The following is a 16,994-nucleotide window of genomic DNA, read 5'->3' as shown; positions in this document are numbered from 1 at the left end:
CACTTCACAAAAGAAGTGATCCAAATGGACAATATATTTTTTAAAATATATTTAATATATTTTTTAAATACTGTGTTAGTACTTAGGCAGATACAATTAAAACCACATTGCAATACCACTATTAGCCCACTAGAATGTCTAAAATTAAAAAGACAGACAATACCCGGTTAAGTATCCAGCTCAGGTCATGATCTCATGGTTCATGAGTTTGAGCCTGGTGGGGCTTTATGCTGACAGCTCAGAGCCTGGAGCATGCTTCTGATTCTGTCTCCCTCTCTCTCTGCCCCTCCCCCGCTCACATTCACTCTCTCTCTCTCTCTCTCTCTCTCAAAAATAAATAAGATAAACATTAAAAAAGTATAAAAATAAACAAACATTAAAATAAATTCTAAAAATAAAAAGATTGACAATACCAATAAGGAATGTAAACTGGTACAACCACTTTGGAAAACTAGTAGAACCTACTTAAGCTGAATGTAAGTTAACCCTATGACCCAGCAATTCCATTTCCATGTATATATTAGTATATGTCTTCAGTTAAAGATATGTATTATAATATTAATAGGTGGAGTACTTATAATAGCTCAAACTGGAAATCACCCAAAAGTTCATAAACAGCAGAATGGATAAATTATATTCACACAATGAAATCCTATGTAACGATGATTATAAATTAACTACATCTACACACAAATATAATGTTAAGCAAGATATACATAAGGTACAATTTCATTTGCATAAATACAAAATTAAGCAAAACCAATCTATGTAAGATGTGGTTACCATTGCGGCAAGTGTGTGACTGAAAGGACAAGAAGGAAGGTTCTAGAATGTGGCAAAGTCCTGTTCTTGATCAGGATACCAGTTACTTGGGGGTGTTTGGTTTGCATTCTGTTCAAAAAGCTCAAAAAGAATCAATTCCAGGGGGACTGTAGAGCTACATGTGAAAGGTAAAACAATGAAGCCTCTAGTAGACAACAAAGAAAAATATTTGAGGGTACATGCACAGACACACAGCCCTCTAACCAGAAAAGATGAATTGAATTACATAAAAATTAGAAACTTCCAGTCATCAAACAACACCATTAAGAGTGGAAAGGCCAGTACGCAGAAAAACTTCCTGTCCTAGACCTACCTGACCACAGTGTAACTTTCCCCCTACAAGAAAAAGGACAAAAGGTAGTCAATGGATAGGGCTTCCTGAGCTAAGAAGTTTTTCCTCTGATGACCCCTCTTAAAATGGACCATTTGAAATCGTGTTCCCATTGCAAAATGGGTGAGGAGACCATTTTTGTAGTCTTTTGATCTGAATTGCAGCCCTGATTATGATTTGGTGATTTGGGTAATAGGATGTTACCTTAAACAGACCAAAATGGACTACAATTTGTATTTTGCAGCATAGGTGACATGTACAAGGATAGTGTTTCTGGTCTCTGTGAATTCTTTTGTATTTAAGCAGTTTTAACAATAACAACAACAGCAACAACAACAACAACAAAGTGCAAAGGCAAGCCACAGAGTGTGCTCATATGCAGAGCATATAAAGAAATCCTGTAAGTCAGTAGGAAAAAGGCGATAATCCACTAGGGAAAAAAAATTGGTCACTTCGCAAAAGATATCCAAATAGACAATATACATGAAAAGGTCCTCAACTTCATTAGTTATAGAGAAAAGCTAATCAAAACAACAGGGCAATACCACTACCCACCCACCAGAAGCCCCACAATTAAAACTACTGACGATGACAATGAGACTGAGGTTTGAAGCTATGGAAACCCTTACACACCGCTAAAGAGTTATGTGTATTATTTCAGCCTCTTGGCTGAAACAGGCATTACCTATTGATGATATCATATTCTATGTCCCAGAAGTTCTACTCCTGGAGAAACTCAGGCAAGTGAGCATTGGATCCATGTACAAGAAAATACATAACAGCATTATTCTGAATAGCTCCCAAAAGAAACAACCCTAGTGTCCACCAATAGCAGAATAGCTAAGTTATGGTATAAAATAAACAACGGAATTCTATACAGCAGCGAAAGTAAACAAACCATTGCTGTATGTAACCTGGATGGATTCCAGGCATAACACAAAGACAAAGAAACCAGGCACGGAAGTACACTGCATGATTCTATTTATAGCAAAAGCCAGCAAAACTAATCTAGGGTGCTGGATTCGTGGTTGCCTTAGGGAAGGGAGGGAAGCTTTCAGAGAAGTATTCTTCTGGACCCAGAGGCAGCAACGCGGGTGTGCTTACTCTGTGGCTATTCGTCTCGTTCCAGACTCCTGGTTTGCGCACTTTTCTGTATACATGCTTCCTGGTGAATATTTAAATGTCTGGAGATCAAAGGGCAAACCGCACACTGAACGGTGCACGGATCCCGCGGTCGGACTTGCGCGGCGGTGAGACTGTCCCAGTGATATGGCCCTGCGAGTGACCTGGGCCTGGTTCTCGCGTGGCAGCCTCGGGGGCCAAAGCCCCGGACCAAGATGTAAACCTGAAGTCCTGGACCCCTCACTGGATCCCAGGGGTGCCCGCCCTCCTGAGTGGAGTGAGGACACAGCGTCCCCTCCCACCTGAAGGTGCACCAATGCATGAGAAAGTTCCACTCGGGTGCTTTCACATTTGCTTAACTTGCGGACATAAACATCTGGCATCGGGGGCCTTCCTCCAGATACGCCCTAAGGAAGCACCCAGACCCTGAGTCATCTTCACCGGCGCCAGGACCTCCAAAAAGAACGAGATCTCGGGAGTGGCCCTTCGATTGCTTCGGTCTGGGCGTCGAGCTGCGCGCGCACGGGCCGGCTGCGATTGGTGCTGCCTGGAGGCGGGGCGCGGGGGACGCTGGGAAATCTGGCGGGCGGGAGGCGGCGGGAAGCAGCCCGTGGGCCGCGGCACCGGCAGCGGGAGGCGGCAGGATGGTGAAACTGACGGCGGAGCTGATCGAGCAGGCGGCGCAGTACACCAACGCTGTGCGGGACCGCGAGCTGGACCTCCGGGGTGAGTCCGAGGAAGGGAGCGGGCCTCTCAGCACGCCGCCCGGTGGTTCGCGTCCCGCCGCGTGCGCGGAGGGCTGGAGCCTGGCCAGGAGGCCCGCATTGTGGGCGCCAAGCCCGGCTGCGCCAGCGCCTCCCGGCCCTGAGTCCTGCCTTTGATGCCAAAAGACCATCCATCCCTAGGCCCTTCTTGAGGCTTCTGTTGGCCTCGCTCCTACTCACACACCCAGCTGATTGATTGATCGCTTCCTGATCCACACCCGTGGGCCTCAGTTCGGCCTTGCTTGGCGTATTTCGCAGTCTGAACTGTTTGAGAGCTGGAAGAATGTTAATGATTGTAATTCTAGGGCTCAGCGACCGGTTGGTTCTCAGTAAAGACGTTAGAGTGTTATTGTGGGATTATAGACAGGATACGTGTTACTTACAAGTAATTTGCGAGGGAGGAAATGAAGTCTGAGAACAAAAGCGATGGCTTCCCCCAAGTTTTCTTTCTTACTAGCTTCAGTCGTCTGATCCTGCCCCTTTATCACAACATTTTCAAGAGGAATGCACTACGAGTGCCGTAAGAGGTGGAAGCTCTGAACTACCCAGATTCATGTAGCACTTCCAACCTTACTAAGGCTTGTTTAAAAAATTGGGGGTGTTGGGGCGCCTGGGTGGCTCAGTCGGTTAAGCGGCCGACTTCAGCTTAGGTCATGATCTCGCGGTTTGTGAGTTCGAGCCCTGCGTCGGGCTCAGTGCTGACAGCTCAGAGCCTGGAGCCTGTTTCAGAATCTGTGTCTCCCTCTCTCTGACCCTCCCCCGTTCATGCTTTGTCTCTCTCTGTCTCAAAAATAAATAAACGTTAAAAAAAAATTAAAAAAAAATTGGGGGTGCAGCTGTCTACTTGGCATTTCAAGGAAAAGACTTGAGGAAGGATGTGAAGAGCAGTTTCTTAGCGGATGTAATAGAATACAATTTGCACCTTAGATTTGGCTCCATAGGGGCAACACCATCTGAGGAGCAGCGCTACTGCAGGCTCTGCTTTCGACTTGGATTCGTGACTCACAAAACCCGGTGCTTTCATTTTGTTGAAATTAAGTTTCCCAGGGAAAAGTTCAATTCAAGAGTAACTGACCACTCCCACTCTCTCGGCCCAGAGTGAGCTCTGCCTTCTAAGTCTGAAGTGCATGGAGTGTTGAGGATACTTGTTTTGGTGCAGCACTTTGATGTAGCCCTAGCAGCTCTGAATTATGTACTTTAACCTTGGCTTGGATTCGTTTCTTCTGCCAGCACCTAGCACAATAGCCATGTCCATTTTAGACAAATCAGTATTTGAGTGAACTGTTCACAGGGTGATTTACCATTGTGCATAAAACATTGACCTTCAACTCCTGATTGGAGCTGGGGGGAGGTAGAACTGTCATGGTATCTCTAGGGTGTCCTGCTAAGTTCGATGAATCTGGCCTGTGGGAATGCAAAAGAGGTTAAGAACTGTTGTCCACAACGTATGAACAAGACTTGGACACTGACAGTAAGCAGCTCACAGTGTAAATTGTCATCATGCCATTTAACTATTTAGAACAGTGTGAGGCACCTTGTAGATAGCCTTACAAATGAATGTTAGCTACCAATATTACTGTGAATAGGTGTATCTTCGTTATCATAGCCCTCGTCCTTGTTGTCATCACTATCTTCATGTCCGCTCCCAGACTGTAAGCTTTGCGGCAGCTGGGACATGCGACTCTTGTTCCTCAGGGTTTTTTTTTTGTTTTTTTAACGTTTATTTATTTTTGAGACAGAGAGACAGAGCATGAACGGGGGAGGGGCAGAGAGAGAGGGAGACACAGAATCGGAAGCAGGCTCCAGGCTCTGAGCCATCAGCCCAGAGCCCGACGCGGGGCTCGAACTCACGGACTGCGAGATCGTGACCTGAGCTGAAGTCGGACGCTTAGCCGACTGAGCCACCCAGGCGCCCCTCTTGTTCCTCATTTTATGTGCCAATACCTTGCACATTTGAACAGTTGTTTGGCACAGCATAGGTGCTGGGTAAACACTTTCTGAAAAAAAGGAAGCTTTGAGTCAAAGTACCATGAAGTACTGCTAATGTTTTCAGGTACCTTTTAATTATATTAATACTTGTGTATTTTCCCTCCATTTTGTAGGGTATAAAATTCCTGTCATTGAAAATCTAGGTGCTACCTTAGACCAGTTTGATGCTATTGATTTTTCTGACAATGAAATCAGGAAACTGGATGGTTTTCCTTTGTTGAGAAGACTGAAAACATTATTAGTGAACAACAATAGAATATGGTAAGTGTCTGCTGGTGGAAAGTAATTTTTTTTTTCTGCTAGAGTACAGTGTTGCAGTGTTCCCTGAAGACGCTGTAGCACATACCAGTTGAGGCTCCGTATTTCTCCTAAAAATGAGAAACAAGCTGCATTTTTCCCATACAGATCCAGAGATTAACTTGGCATTGGTCTAGTTTTATTTGCATCTATTCAGAAATACTTATATATTCATGGTAATAAATATTTAAGTTACAAGCATGCAGTTTTGTACATATTTTGGCTTCTAAAACAATAATTGTAATTATTGGAGGATTGTATTTAAAAGATGCATAAAGTTCAAAATTATATTTTTGACTGTTTCTATCTCTGTCATTTGTTTTTTGTTTTTTGTTTTTTTTACAACTGATTTGTAGAATATTACTTATTGACATTGAGGGGTTGTTTTGTTTTGTTTTTTACCCTCTTTCATCATCTCTGAGTAAATTTCATCAGAAAAGTTATTGAACTTATATTGAACTTATATTGAAGTTATAGACAATGTCTTTAAGAAGTGCTAGGAAGTACTAGTGACTTGCTTTTTTACAATAGGCATATTTCTTATGAGTTAACCGTTCCCTTATGGTGTAGCTGTTTGCCATGTACCTGAGCTGTGAATGCAGAGTTGTTTGTATTTCTGTGCTACCTGCACAAAAGTCATGAAGTAAGCTGAGCAGTTTCTTCTTCACTTAGCTTTCCCTGGACAGTGTGGTAATGGAAAGAGCCCCAGGCACCCCTTCAGGACACATGGGTTCTAGAATCATTCCACTTCCACCACTAACCCTGTGACAAGGTGTCCTCTTTGTGCCTCATTTTCCCTCTGTCAGATAAGGTGTTGGAAGAAAGATCTCTAAAGTTCTTCCATCTTTGGAGTCTGAAATCTTCTGAGCAGGGACTTTGATAAAATTGTTAGCTTTCTTTCACTCTTACGAAGTCTTTGTTTTCATTTTAGCCGTATAGGTGAGGGACTTGATCAGGCTCTACCCTGCCTGACAGAGCTCATTCTCACCAACAACAGTCTCGTGGAACTGGTAAGTTGAACAGGGGAAATGTATTTGGGGGAGGAATTAAAGGTGCTGCACACCTCTTAAAGAAAATTTGGAAAACCCAGAAAATTATCTTATCATCTTTTGTCTTTTTCTTAATTCAAGATCTGGGTGGGCCTCTTTCAGTTATGTATGTTGCAAATACCCTTTTCCACTCTGTAGCTCACCTTTGGTGGACCTTCGTAGGGTGTCTTCATAGAGAGGTCCCTAATTTAAGTGCAGTCCAGTTTATCTGTCTTTTGTTGTTGTTGCTAGTGCGTTTGATGGTCTGTCAAGCTTCCCCTACCCCAGAGTCCCAGAAAAACTCACCTAAGTTGTTTTCTAGAATTGTAGGGTCCAGTGTGGTAGCCATTAGCCACACCTGGCTACTCTGAATTGCTATGTACTAGAACTAAAATACACATCAGATTTCAGAGACATAGTACAAAAAAAAAAAAAAATGTAGACTATCAGTTTTTTATGTTGATACTGAAATGATAATATTTTGGATAATAGGTTAAATAATATTCTACTAAAATTAGTTTCACTTGTTTTTCTCTTCTCACTGGCTGCCACAAAACATTTAGTTACATATGTAACATGTTAACTTTTGTTGCACATTTACATTCTAGAAACTTATTTTACTCTTCATATTTGGGTCAGTGATCACTTGGAATTGGTTTTCCTGTGAGATAAGGGGCAAGTTTTCTCTATTTGGATGGGATTATTTAACAAAATTGAGCTCATGGCATACATTGTTTTATAACCTGAGTTTTTCGCTTAAACATTGGGTAAGTTTAAGTCCATATCATATAACTTGATTTTGTGCTTTTATGATCTTACCTCCCTTCCCTGTTTTCCTGATTGTTCCTTTCCTTGTGGACTCAGTCCTGAGCTTCCTACAGATTCTCAGAGTACTTGACTCCAGCAGTAAGAAAGCGCTGATCTGAGACCGTGTCTTTTCTGAAAGATAGGAGGTATTCAACCCAAAATGCACATTCATAGGAAATGTTTGGCGTAATAGAGGCTGCTTGCATTTTTGTGTATGTTGTACTTATATTTAAAGTTGTTTGTAAAGATGAAGGCTGAGTTTGTCCTGTCAGTTACTGAGCTTGGTGTATTAGGTGTGTTGTATAGGTGTGTTAAAATCTCATTCTGCCTAGAGTTCTGTCAAGTTTAGTATTACATATTTGGAAGGTATCTTCATGGATACATACAAATTTAAGGTTTTTTTTTTGTTTGTTTGTTTTTTCTTTACATTTATTTATTTTTGAGAGAGAGAGAGACAGGGTACAAGTGGGGGAGGGGCAGAGAGAGAGGGAGACACAGAATCCAAAGAAGCTCAGCTCCAGGCTCTGAGCTGTCAGCACAGAGCCCGATGTGGGGCTCGAACTCATGTACTGTGAGATCATGACCTGAGCCGAAGTTGGACACTTAACCAACTGAGCCACCCAGGTGCCCCCAAATTTTAAATTGTTAATACCATCCAGGTGAACTAATCTTTTTATTATTCTGTTGTGCCCCTCTTTATCTCTATTAGTGCTGTTTTACCTTGTCTGTTTTATCTGCTATATTACGCCAAAACAAGCTTTGTTTTATTTAGTGTTTGGATGATAAATTTTTGTCCATGCAGAATCTACTTTGAACTTTTCTGTGCCTTGTATTTTAGGTTTATATCTTAAAAACAGCATATGTGGTAGGATTTTTTTTTTTTAATCCAATGTGAAGTCTGTATTTTAAATGAAGTATTTGGTCTATTTACATAATGTAATTACTGGTGTATTGGAGTTTGTCTTCTCTCTTTTCTGGAGGTTACTATTTGACAGCCCATTCTGCATTTCTTTTTTTTTTGTCTCCATTGTGTTCATTCTCTTTCTCTGTCATTCTTTGCCTACTAATAGTGTAGGAATTACTTATTCCTGGTGTTTTGTTTTTTGTTTTTTGGGGTTTTTTTTGAGAGAGAGAGAGAGAGACAGAGTGAGATCAGGGGAGGGAAGCAGAGGGAGAGAGAGATAAGCAGGCTTCATGCTCAGTGTGGATCGATCAGTGTGGCTCGATCTCATGACCCTGAGATGATCTGAGCCAAAATCCAGAGTGGGACGCTTAACCGATCGAGCCACCCAGGTGCCCCTACTTATTCCTATCTTAGCAATGTGGGAATTAAAAATACACATTCATTGGGGCTCCTGGGTAGCTCCTTCAGTTAAGTGCCTGGCTTCAGCTCACGACGTGATCTCACAGTTCATGAGTTTGAGCCCCTCAAGTTTGAGCCCCACATTGGGCTGTGTGCTGACACCACAGAGCCTGGAGCCTGCTGCAGATTCTGTGTCTCTCTCTGCCCCCACCCTGCTCTCGCGTGCATGTGTGCGCACTCTCCCTCAAAACATTTAAAAAACATTAAATAAACATTAAAAAAAATGTTTTAAATATTACAAATAAAAAAATACACATTCATTAAGTTTCAGTACCCTTAGCTTCTTAAACAGTACAATGATGTTAAACATTTCAAACCCTTCAACATGTTATTTAGTTATTCTGTCTTTAAAAAACCCACTAAGACATCATCATTATGTTTTATGTAGTCTGTGTGAGTGTAACGAAAGTTGCCATTCTTTGTTCCTTTTTGGGTTTTTTTTAGCTTTATTGAGGTGTGACTGAGAGATAAAAGTTGTATGTATTTAAGCTGTGCATTGTGATTTTTGAGAAATGTATACATTGTGATTACCGTTATCTAACATATCCAGTACCTCACATATTTACTTGTTGTTTGTGTGTTGAGAATACTTGAGATCTATTCTCAGCAAAAAAAAAAATTTTTTTTTTTCTTAAATTATTGAGAGAGAGAGTGAGTGGAAGAGAGAGGACAAGGTGGGTGGGGAGAGGCAGAAGAGAGGGAGACACAGAATCTAAAGCAGGTCCAGGCTCTGAGCTGTCAGCACACAGCCCGATGTGGGGCTCGAACCTGCAGACCTTGAGATCATCACCTGAGCCTAAGTCACACACTTAACTGACTGAGCCACCCAGGTGCCCCTCTCAGCAAATTTCAAGTATACAGTAGTACATTATTATTAACTATAATCACCCTGTTGTACATTAGGTGTCCAGACTTACTCATCTTACAACTGAAAGTTTGTACTCTTTGATCAAATAGCTCATCCCCCCCCCACCCCACCCCCACCCACCCCTCCACTTCAGCCTCTGGTAACTACCATTCAACTGTCTGTTGCTGAGAGGGGGTCTTTTTTTTTTAATTCCACATCTAAGTGGGATCATGCCATGTTTGCCTGCTTTTGTTCCTTTTTAGATCATCCTGTATATTTTAGTGGTGACATGCTAGTAGCAAGCTTAGAGCTCCCTCTTCCAGTGTTTGTGAAGTGTTTTTTAAATGGCAGCTTATTTTCTGAACTCCTGGCTTTGTTCCCCTCTTGCTTTTTTGTGTCTACTTTTTTCTCATTGTCCTTCTTGCCCCCGTCCCGCTCAATTTCAGTCTGATCGTAGCAGTTTCTCCCCTTTGTAGGCCTTTGTCCTGGGAGTGAGGGCCCAAATTGCCTGTTCCCATCAGGCCTCATCACAGACTTAACTGGACTCATTATTGGGATGTCTGTATCTGTTGGCTGCTGTTTTCAGACCGACTAAACTGTCGGTCGTTTTGGAGTACTCGGGCTTGTTGGATGCCTCTGCCTTCCCTCTGCTTCATCCTGCACAGATGTTGCCCCCCTATAAGCCTTGCAGCTCTCCCAGTAGTCAGTCTCTGCCCATTCCTGATTTAGAGTTCTTGCCAGAATGCCTTTTCATCTGGTTTAGTTGTAGTGGTTAACCATAGACTTTGGTTTTGCTGTCCTGTTTTATGAGATGATTTGGGAAGATTAAATACCAAAAAAGTGCCTTTTTCCCATAATTGGGTCCTTTTTTTGTTTTTGTTTTTTAACCAAACTCCTTGTCCTTGAATAATTATCTGAAGCGATTTGAGGGAGCCTTGAGTAAAGGTGTCTCCCCATGGGGCGCCTGGGTGGCTCAGTCGGTTAAGTGTCCAACTCTTGCTCTCAGCTCAGGTCATGATCTCATGGTTTGTGAGATCGAGCCCCAATTCTCTTCCTCTCCATGCCCCTCCCCTGCTCTCTCTCCCCCTCTCTCTCAAATAAACATTTAAAAAAATAAAGGTGCCTCCTCTCAACCATGAGATGTCTGTGTCACCACCAGGCATGTACAGTTACTAGTGGGAAAAACCACCTTCCACCAAAATCCAGCTGGAGATAACCTGTGTGAATTACTTGTTCCAAAGTTACATCAGCTTGGACATTTCTTTCTTTTCTAAATCATTGCTTTAAATTCTAGCCCTTTTGAGGTTGCTACAAGAAATCAATTTGGGGGGGTTCTATTCTGCTATTGAGACACAAGTTTTTATGGATGTGGCTAAAATTTTCAGTTTAAGAAGCTCAAATTTACTCACCAGTTTGTCAGAATTTTTATTAAGCATCTGTGGTGCGCTAATATTGTGCTAGATGCTAGCAGTAAAAAAGAGTCCTTGCTCCAAAGACATCTGCCATTTCAGAGTATCACAGTAGCCTATGGCGGGGGGGTTGGGGGGGAACACCTGGGGCTTAGTTGAGTGTCTGATTCTTGATTTTGGTTCAGGTCATGATGCCAGGGTCACAGGATTGAGCTGAGCATGGAGCCTGCTTGGGATCCATATTCTCTCCCTCTCTCCCCCTCTCCCCCTCCCTTCTTCCCTCCCTCTCTTTCTCTTCCTCCCTCCCTCTCTCTCTTTTTCTCTCTCTTCCTCCTTTTCCCTCCCCCACCTTCCCTCCCCCACCTTCCCTCCCCCACTTTCCCTCCCCCTCTCCCCCCCCCACCCGCCACTCTCCCCTGCTCACATGCGTGCTCTCTCTCTCAAAAAAAAAAAAAAGCCTGTGGTATTCATGTTCTTATCTATGGCCATTTATTTTACAGGGTGATCTGGACCCTTTGGCATCTCTCAAATCACTGACTTACCTAAGGTATGGAAATGATCTGTGGTGGTGACAGGGAAGTCCTTTACAATGACACCATTATCAGCCTTGATCTTAAAGTAATCAGTTAGTAAGAAGCACCTTTTAAAAACAAATACTGAAAATAAGTCCAGTGCTCTATTAAAACTTACCTAACGTTAACTGAATAACATTGAACTGTGAAAAAAAAGGTCAACTTTTCCTTAGTTTATGGACTCATTTGATTTTATTAAAATGGACCTCTTGAAATGCTACACTATGAACAAAACTGGCATTGCTATTCCTTTTCTTGCAGTATCCTAAGAAATCCTGTAACAAATAAGAAGCATTACAGACTGTATGTAATTTATAAAGTTCCACAAGTCAGAGTACTGGATTTCCAGAAGGTGAAACTGAAAGTAAGTATTTTCTGTTGGTTGTAAGTCATTATACGTTCATGTTTTATTTTATACTTTTGCTGTTGATTTTTTTTTTAATTGCCAAATGTGTTTTACTATTGGTTTGTCATAAAAATGTGGGAAACAAAATGTTAAGTCAGATTTTTTTTTTCGTAGCAGAGTTTACAGTAGGACTTTGAGTTAAAGCTGTCTTGTGCAGTAGTGTTGGTCATTCAGAGGTCGTAGCACAGTATCAGCCGCGGTGAGCACTGTCAGCAAGACTGTGCTTAAGATATGTTCCCCCTTGGGGAGCTTAATAGAATCCATTTTTCAGCAGCTTTAATTGTTAGAATGATTTTCCCTTTACAGGGAGTGGGTTTTCCCTCGTTTTTTGTTTCTGTTTTTGTTTTTTGTTGTTTTTTTTTTTCTTTCCTTTTTAAACCTTCCTAGTTCCTCCAGAGCCCCTCCCTGAAACTAGGAGGAGGAACTTTCTTCAGGGAACTTCACCAGACAAAGCAAGGCCATTGTGTCTCCTTTTAATTTGAAATTGACATTTTGGTATTTTTACCAGCCCCGAGTATTTCAGAAGAGTTTTCTTCCGTGTTTTCTGAGGAATGCATCTAAATGCATGTGGTATTCCTATTTCCATTAACTCTGTGTGTGGTGTTGCTGTAGGAGCGTCAGGAAGCAGAGAAAATGTTCAAGGGCAAACGGGGTGCACAACTTGCAAAGGATATTGCCAGGAGAAGCAAAACGTAAGATACGGATATCCAACTTCACTCCACTTCACCTTCAGAAACACTATCTGTCTGGCTTTTTGCCTCCTACAGAACTAAACAAAACACCTGTGACTGACTAATACAGTATTGAATTTGTGTGATGATAGCCCATGACCTTCAATGGTCCACACATCACATGAGATTTCTACCAGGTTAGCAAATACTTCCCGGTGTTCAGTCTTAATGCAACACTGTATATATCCTGCTTTCTCTAGAGGAAGATGAACTGGGTGGTGTTTCTGAAGGAGAGAGTTTCTTGTATCAGTTTGTTAACAAAGATAAGATACTACACTGGTTGAATTACTTTCAAAAGCCTTTTTGAAAGTAAAAGAGAAGCAATTTCCATTGGTCTGGATTTAACAGTTATGTTCTTCCCTCCCCTCCCAAGTTTCAACCCAGGTGCCGGTTTGCCGACTGACAAAAAGAAAGGTGGGCCATCTCCAGGGGATGTAGAAGCCATCAAGGTAAAAATGTTAGAAGAGTTGCCATGGGTTTAGGACACAAAATATGTAATAGACCAAGTTCTAAACATTGCAGTTTCCACCCTCCACCCCCCACCCCCCACACTTAGATTCCTGCTCCATTTCTGTGTTAGGTGGGAACTAGCTTAAAGTGATTATTCAACCACCTTTGATGTGAATCGCTTCTATGAGCCAGTCAGCACAGAGACAGCTCTAGTTCTTTTCCATTTTCCCAGGGTATTTGAATGGTCAGTCACTGAAGTATGCTGTCTCGGTTGTTTGCCTTAATTTTTACTTTCAGAGATTTGCTGTCTGAAAGATCTGCTTGATGATCAGTGGGAAATCCTAGTTTCCTAATACTGCTTCCTAAATTATCCAGTAACATAATTCCACATAGGTGCTTTAATTAGCTAAAATTTTAGGACATGTGCAGTAATCATTTGCTCATTGTGACAATAAAATTCTCCCAGTAGAGCTGTTGAATGTTCCACCTCAAAAAGTTGCTGTGGACTTCTGTAAGGTTTTCTGGGTGATTGATACTTAGATGCAATTAATTGTCCTTCTCTGTTGTTTTCTGTCCTCCAGAATGCTATAGCAAATGCGTCAACTCTGGCTGAAGTAGAGCGGCTGAAGGGCTTGCTGCAGTCTGGTCAGATACCTGGCAGGGAACGCAGATCAGGTCAGGACATGTGGTCTGTCTGTGTACTTCCAGATTGATCTTATACTTGAGGTGGATTCCTAAACAGTTGAGGTGCTATGACCCAAGGATGTTAGAATAGTGCCTCATTACCATCTAATGCACACAAAATCCCTTTTTTCATATGCTCTTGGAAGATAAGTTACTTGATATAAAATGTTACGGCATAGGACTCTGAGGGGTCTTTTTTTTTTTTTTTTTTTTTTTCAACGTTTTTTATTTATTTTTGGGACAGAGAGAGACAGAGCATGAACGGGGGAGGGGCAGAGAGAGAGGGAGACACAGAATCGGAAACAGGCTCCAGGCTCTGAGCCATCAGCCCAGAGCACGACGCGGGGCTCGAACTCACGGACCGCGAGATCGTGACCTGGCTGAAGTCGGACGCTTAACCGACTGCGCCACCCAGGCACCCCATTAATGTTTATTACTGAGAGGGAGGGTGAGGGGGTAAGGGGCAGAGAGAGAGGGAGACACAGAATCTGAAGCACATTCCAGGCTCTGAGCTGTCAGCATAGAGCCTGATGTAGGGCTCGAACTCACAGACTGTGAGGTCATGACCTGAGCTGAAGTCGGATGCTTAACCGACTGAGCCACCCAGGTGCCCCAACGGATACACTTTTTTAACGAGTTACTACTTTTTTAAAATACTCAGCTTTAATTTCTAATACAGTGTTGATTATTCTAATATAGTATCGATAAATGTACATAAACAAAAGCTCTTTGGGTCCCAAAACTAATGTGTCTGAGAATTACTGAACTAAACAAAGGCCAGAGTGGCATTCTAGGGGCAAAGCGGTGAGTGAGGGACTGGGCAGGCAAAGCACCTGTGTTGAAAAGGAGACTTGCACACTAGAACTGAAAGAGGCCAATGGCAGTGGAGTTCAAAGCACAGGGAGAAGGGTAAGCCAACAGAGAAAGCATGTCTGGGCCACGCAAGGCTCTGCAGACTGTGATGGATGAGGTCTTTGTCCTCAGCATTAGAAGGGTATTAAAGGCCTCTAAGGCTCAGTACTGACAGGGGAAGAGGCAATATCACAATTGCTTATAGTGACTGTAATATGACAGACTTACTGAATTAATCTGTTTCCCCTCAAAACGTTTTCTTTGAGCCTTAGGATCTCTTGGGATTTTCAGAGCAATCTGAAAGATTACTGGGGAGAGGAAGGTAGAAATTGTTCAGGGCACTCCATAGATTGCAGTGGGCCTAGGCTTCTGAGTATGCTAAAACTGGACTGACATTCTTATCTTGGTAGTTTTGCATCTAGAAATGTGATGTTGAGTCTACTGTAAAAACAATAGGCTTAACCAAGAGTAATCTTCCCAAACACTGATAGTTAAAACGTTTCCTTTTTCAGAATACAGTGACCAAAATATCTCATAAATTAATGAGTAAACATAACAGACTTGGTTTTTTGCTGTATTTTCCCTCATTTAGAGACAATAAAGTCATTGAGTAGTCCTATTATCTGGCATGTGGTACACATTCAAATGTTTGTTTTTAATGTTTATTTTTTGAGGAGGGGGGAGGGGTAGAGAGAGAGGAAGACGAGGAAGACACAGAATCTAAAGCAGGCTCTAGGCTCTGAGCTGTCAGCACAGAGCCCAACAAGGGGCTCGAACTCATGAACCATGAGATCATGATGTGGCCAAAGTTGGACATTTAATCAACTGAGCCACCCAGGTGCCCCTCAAACGTTTTTTGATACTCCCATTTTCTTTCCCTGTGGTAGTTGTAAGAATAAAACACAACGTATAAGCTTTTTACCTTCACAAAAAAATGAATGAATGAACAGCTCAACCAAAGAAGGTTAGAATGTCAGGCAATGAGTTTGACTTTTTGTAAAACACCTTTGTGATCCTTTCCCCCTAGGAATTGACCATCCCTTCCCATAGCTGCCAAAGATAGTCTCTGGACTGTAAGCTCCTTGAGGGCAGGGGCTGCTGGGATTTGTAGCTAGTCCAGGGAGTAGTGTGCAATAGCTTCACAGACTGGCCACTCGTGTACTGAGCAAACATGACATGTGGCTTTGTGTTTTTCTTTAGGCCCCACTGATGACGGTGAAGAGGAGATGGAAGAAGACACGGTCACGAATGGGTCCTGAGCAAGATGGCCTGAGTATCTGCAGGACATATAACATGCCCACTGGGACAAGTCCTGCGTTTTGAACTTGGAATAATAGCCTTGTTTGTGTCAGCAAAGTGGAGTTCATAAGCATTGTTGAAATGCTTAAGACTGCTGCTGGTAATTTTGTAACATCATACATTTTGAAATCTAAATGCCGGTTTTCTACAAATAGTAAAAATACAAAGACATTCGCTGTGCTACCAAGTTGTCTGTCATCGGGGCGGGGTGTGCAGTGAGGTATCTGGACATGTTTCAGTTGGAAATGCCAGAGGGCATTGTTTCTAGGTAGGCTTCCCAGGCCTCTTTAAATATTTAGATTTTTAAATTGTTAATAAAACTGAAGATTATCTGTGTGCTGCCAGTGGTTTCAGTAAGACTCTGCGATCTCTGGTGCATTTTTTTCCACACAAAGAACAGCTTCATTAAAGACAGACAGGCTTTAATTACTGATTTGAAAAATTACAGGGGAATTGCAACTTCTGCTTGTTGGAATGTGAACAGCACATTCGAGCATTCAAGACATGGTTGTGGCTGGGGGGGGGGGGGGGGTGGTGGGGGGGGTGTCCCAGCCCAGTGAGCAGGCTACGGCAGAGTCCTCACACCTCTGGATGCTGCAGTACATGCAGTACATCCCACCCAGCTCTGGCCAGTTAGGCCAGTCTAAAAAACATGATGGAGGTGAGCACCTCACCATCCGTCTTTTCATCTGCTCGAGTTTGGTTGGCTTTGGGTCGGGTTTTTTTTAAGCTCCTTGGGAGATTTTCTAAATGTGAGAAACACTCGCTCTAAGTAGGCCTCTGAACAGTTGTGGGTGATTCCTGGTTGCTGGTTTGCTGTACTTGTAAAGTGTGTACAAGGTGCATGAGACATTGAAGGAACGCAACCTTCAAGGAGCTGACAGTCTAGCTGGGAACATGGAACCGTGGGTAGCAGTGGGGCTAAACCTCAGTGCAGTAGTAACTGCTAGAAAAGAGTAGGGTAGAGCGGTCAGAAAGGAGGTGGAACTTGGCTATCAGGAGAATCTGGTCTTTAGTTTTCCTCAGTGTGGCCCTAAACCGGTGCTTTCCCATTCCAGTGCACTGAACTTCCCGGACATCTTGTTAAAATGGGAGATCTGGTGGGGTGGGAGGCTGTGCTTTAAGTAGGTTCCCAGGTGCTGGCCTTCAGAGGACAACACTCCACACAGGATTTCCAGCCTCCCTCTCACCACTTCCTTAACTTCTCTACCTGACCCCTTT

At 42.7% G+C, this 16,994-nt stretch overlaps 1 protein-coding gene across 1 annotated transcript; it reads left to right on the top strand.

Moving 5' to 3' along the window:
- The first annotated feature begins 2,847 nt into the window (after positions 1 to 2,847).
- Positions 2,848 to 16,105, top strand: SNRPA1 (small nuclear ribonucleoprotein polypeptide A'). The gene is made up of 9 exons (XM_047864054.1): positions 2,848 to 3,001; positions 5,142 to 5,289; positions 6,257 to 6,335; positions 11,280 to 11,326; positions 11,613 to 11,715; positions 12,370 to 12,449; positions 12,862 to 12,937; positions 13,520 to 13,613; positions 15,675 to 16,105. The coding sequence occupies exons 1-9, from the start codon at positions 2,920 to 2,922 to the stop codon at positions 15,731 to 15,733; spliced, it is 768 nt and encodes a 255-aa protein (XP_047720010.1). The 5' UTR covers positions 2,848 to 2,919; the 3' UTR covers positions 15,734 to 16,105.
- Positions 16,106 to 16,994: the final 889 nt, after the last annotated feature.

Source organism: Prionailurus viverrinus, chromosome B3 (assembly GCF_022837055.1).
Source record: "Prionailurus viverrinus isolate Anna chromosome B3, UM_Priviv_1.0, whole genome shotgun sequence".
NCBI classification, from domain to species: Eukaryota; Metazoa; Chordata; class Mammalia; order Carnivora; family Felidae; genus Prionailurus; species Prionailurus viverrinus.
Note: the sequence above shows the minus strand (reverse complement) of the source record. Positions and strands in the feature narration are given on the sequence as shown.

Coding starts and splice junctions, on each gene's coding strand:
- SNRPA1 (XM_047864054.1), top strand. CDS start 2,920: ATGGTGAAACTGACGGCGGAGCTGATCGAGCAGGCGGCGCAGTACACC. Junction 3,002..5,141: donor CCGCGAGCTGGACCTCCGGG/GTGAGTCCGAGG, acceptor TCCATTTTGTAG/GGTATAAAATTCCTGTCATT. Junction 12,938..13,519: donor GGGATGTAGAAGCCATCAAG/GTAAAAATGTTA, acceptor TCTGTCCTCCAG/AATGCTATAGCAAATGCGTC.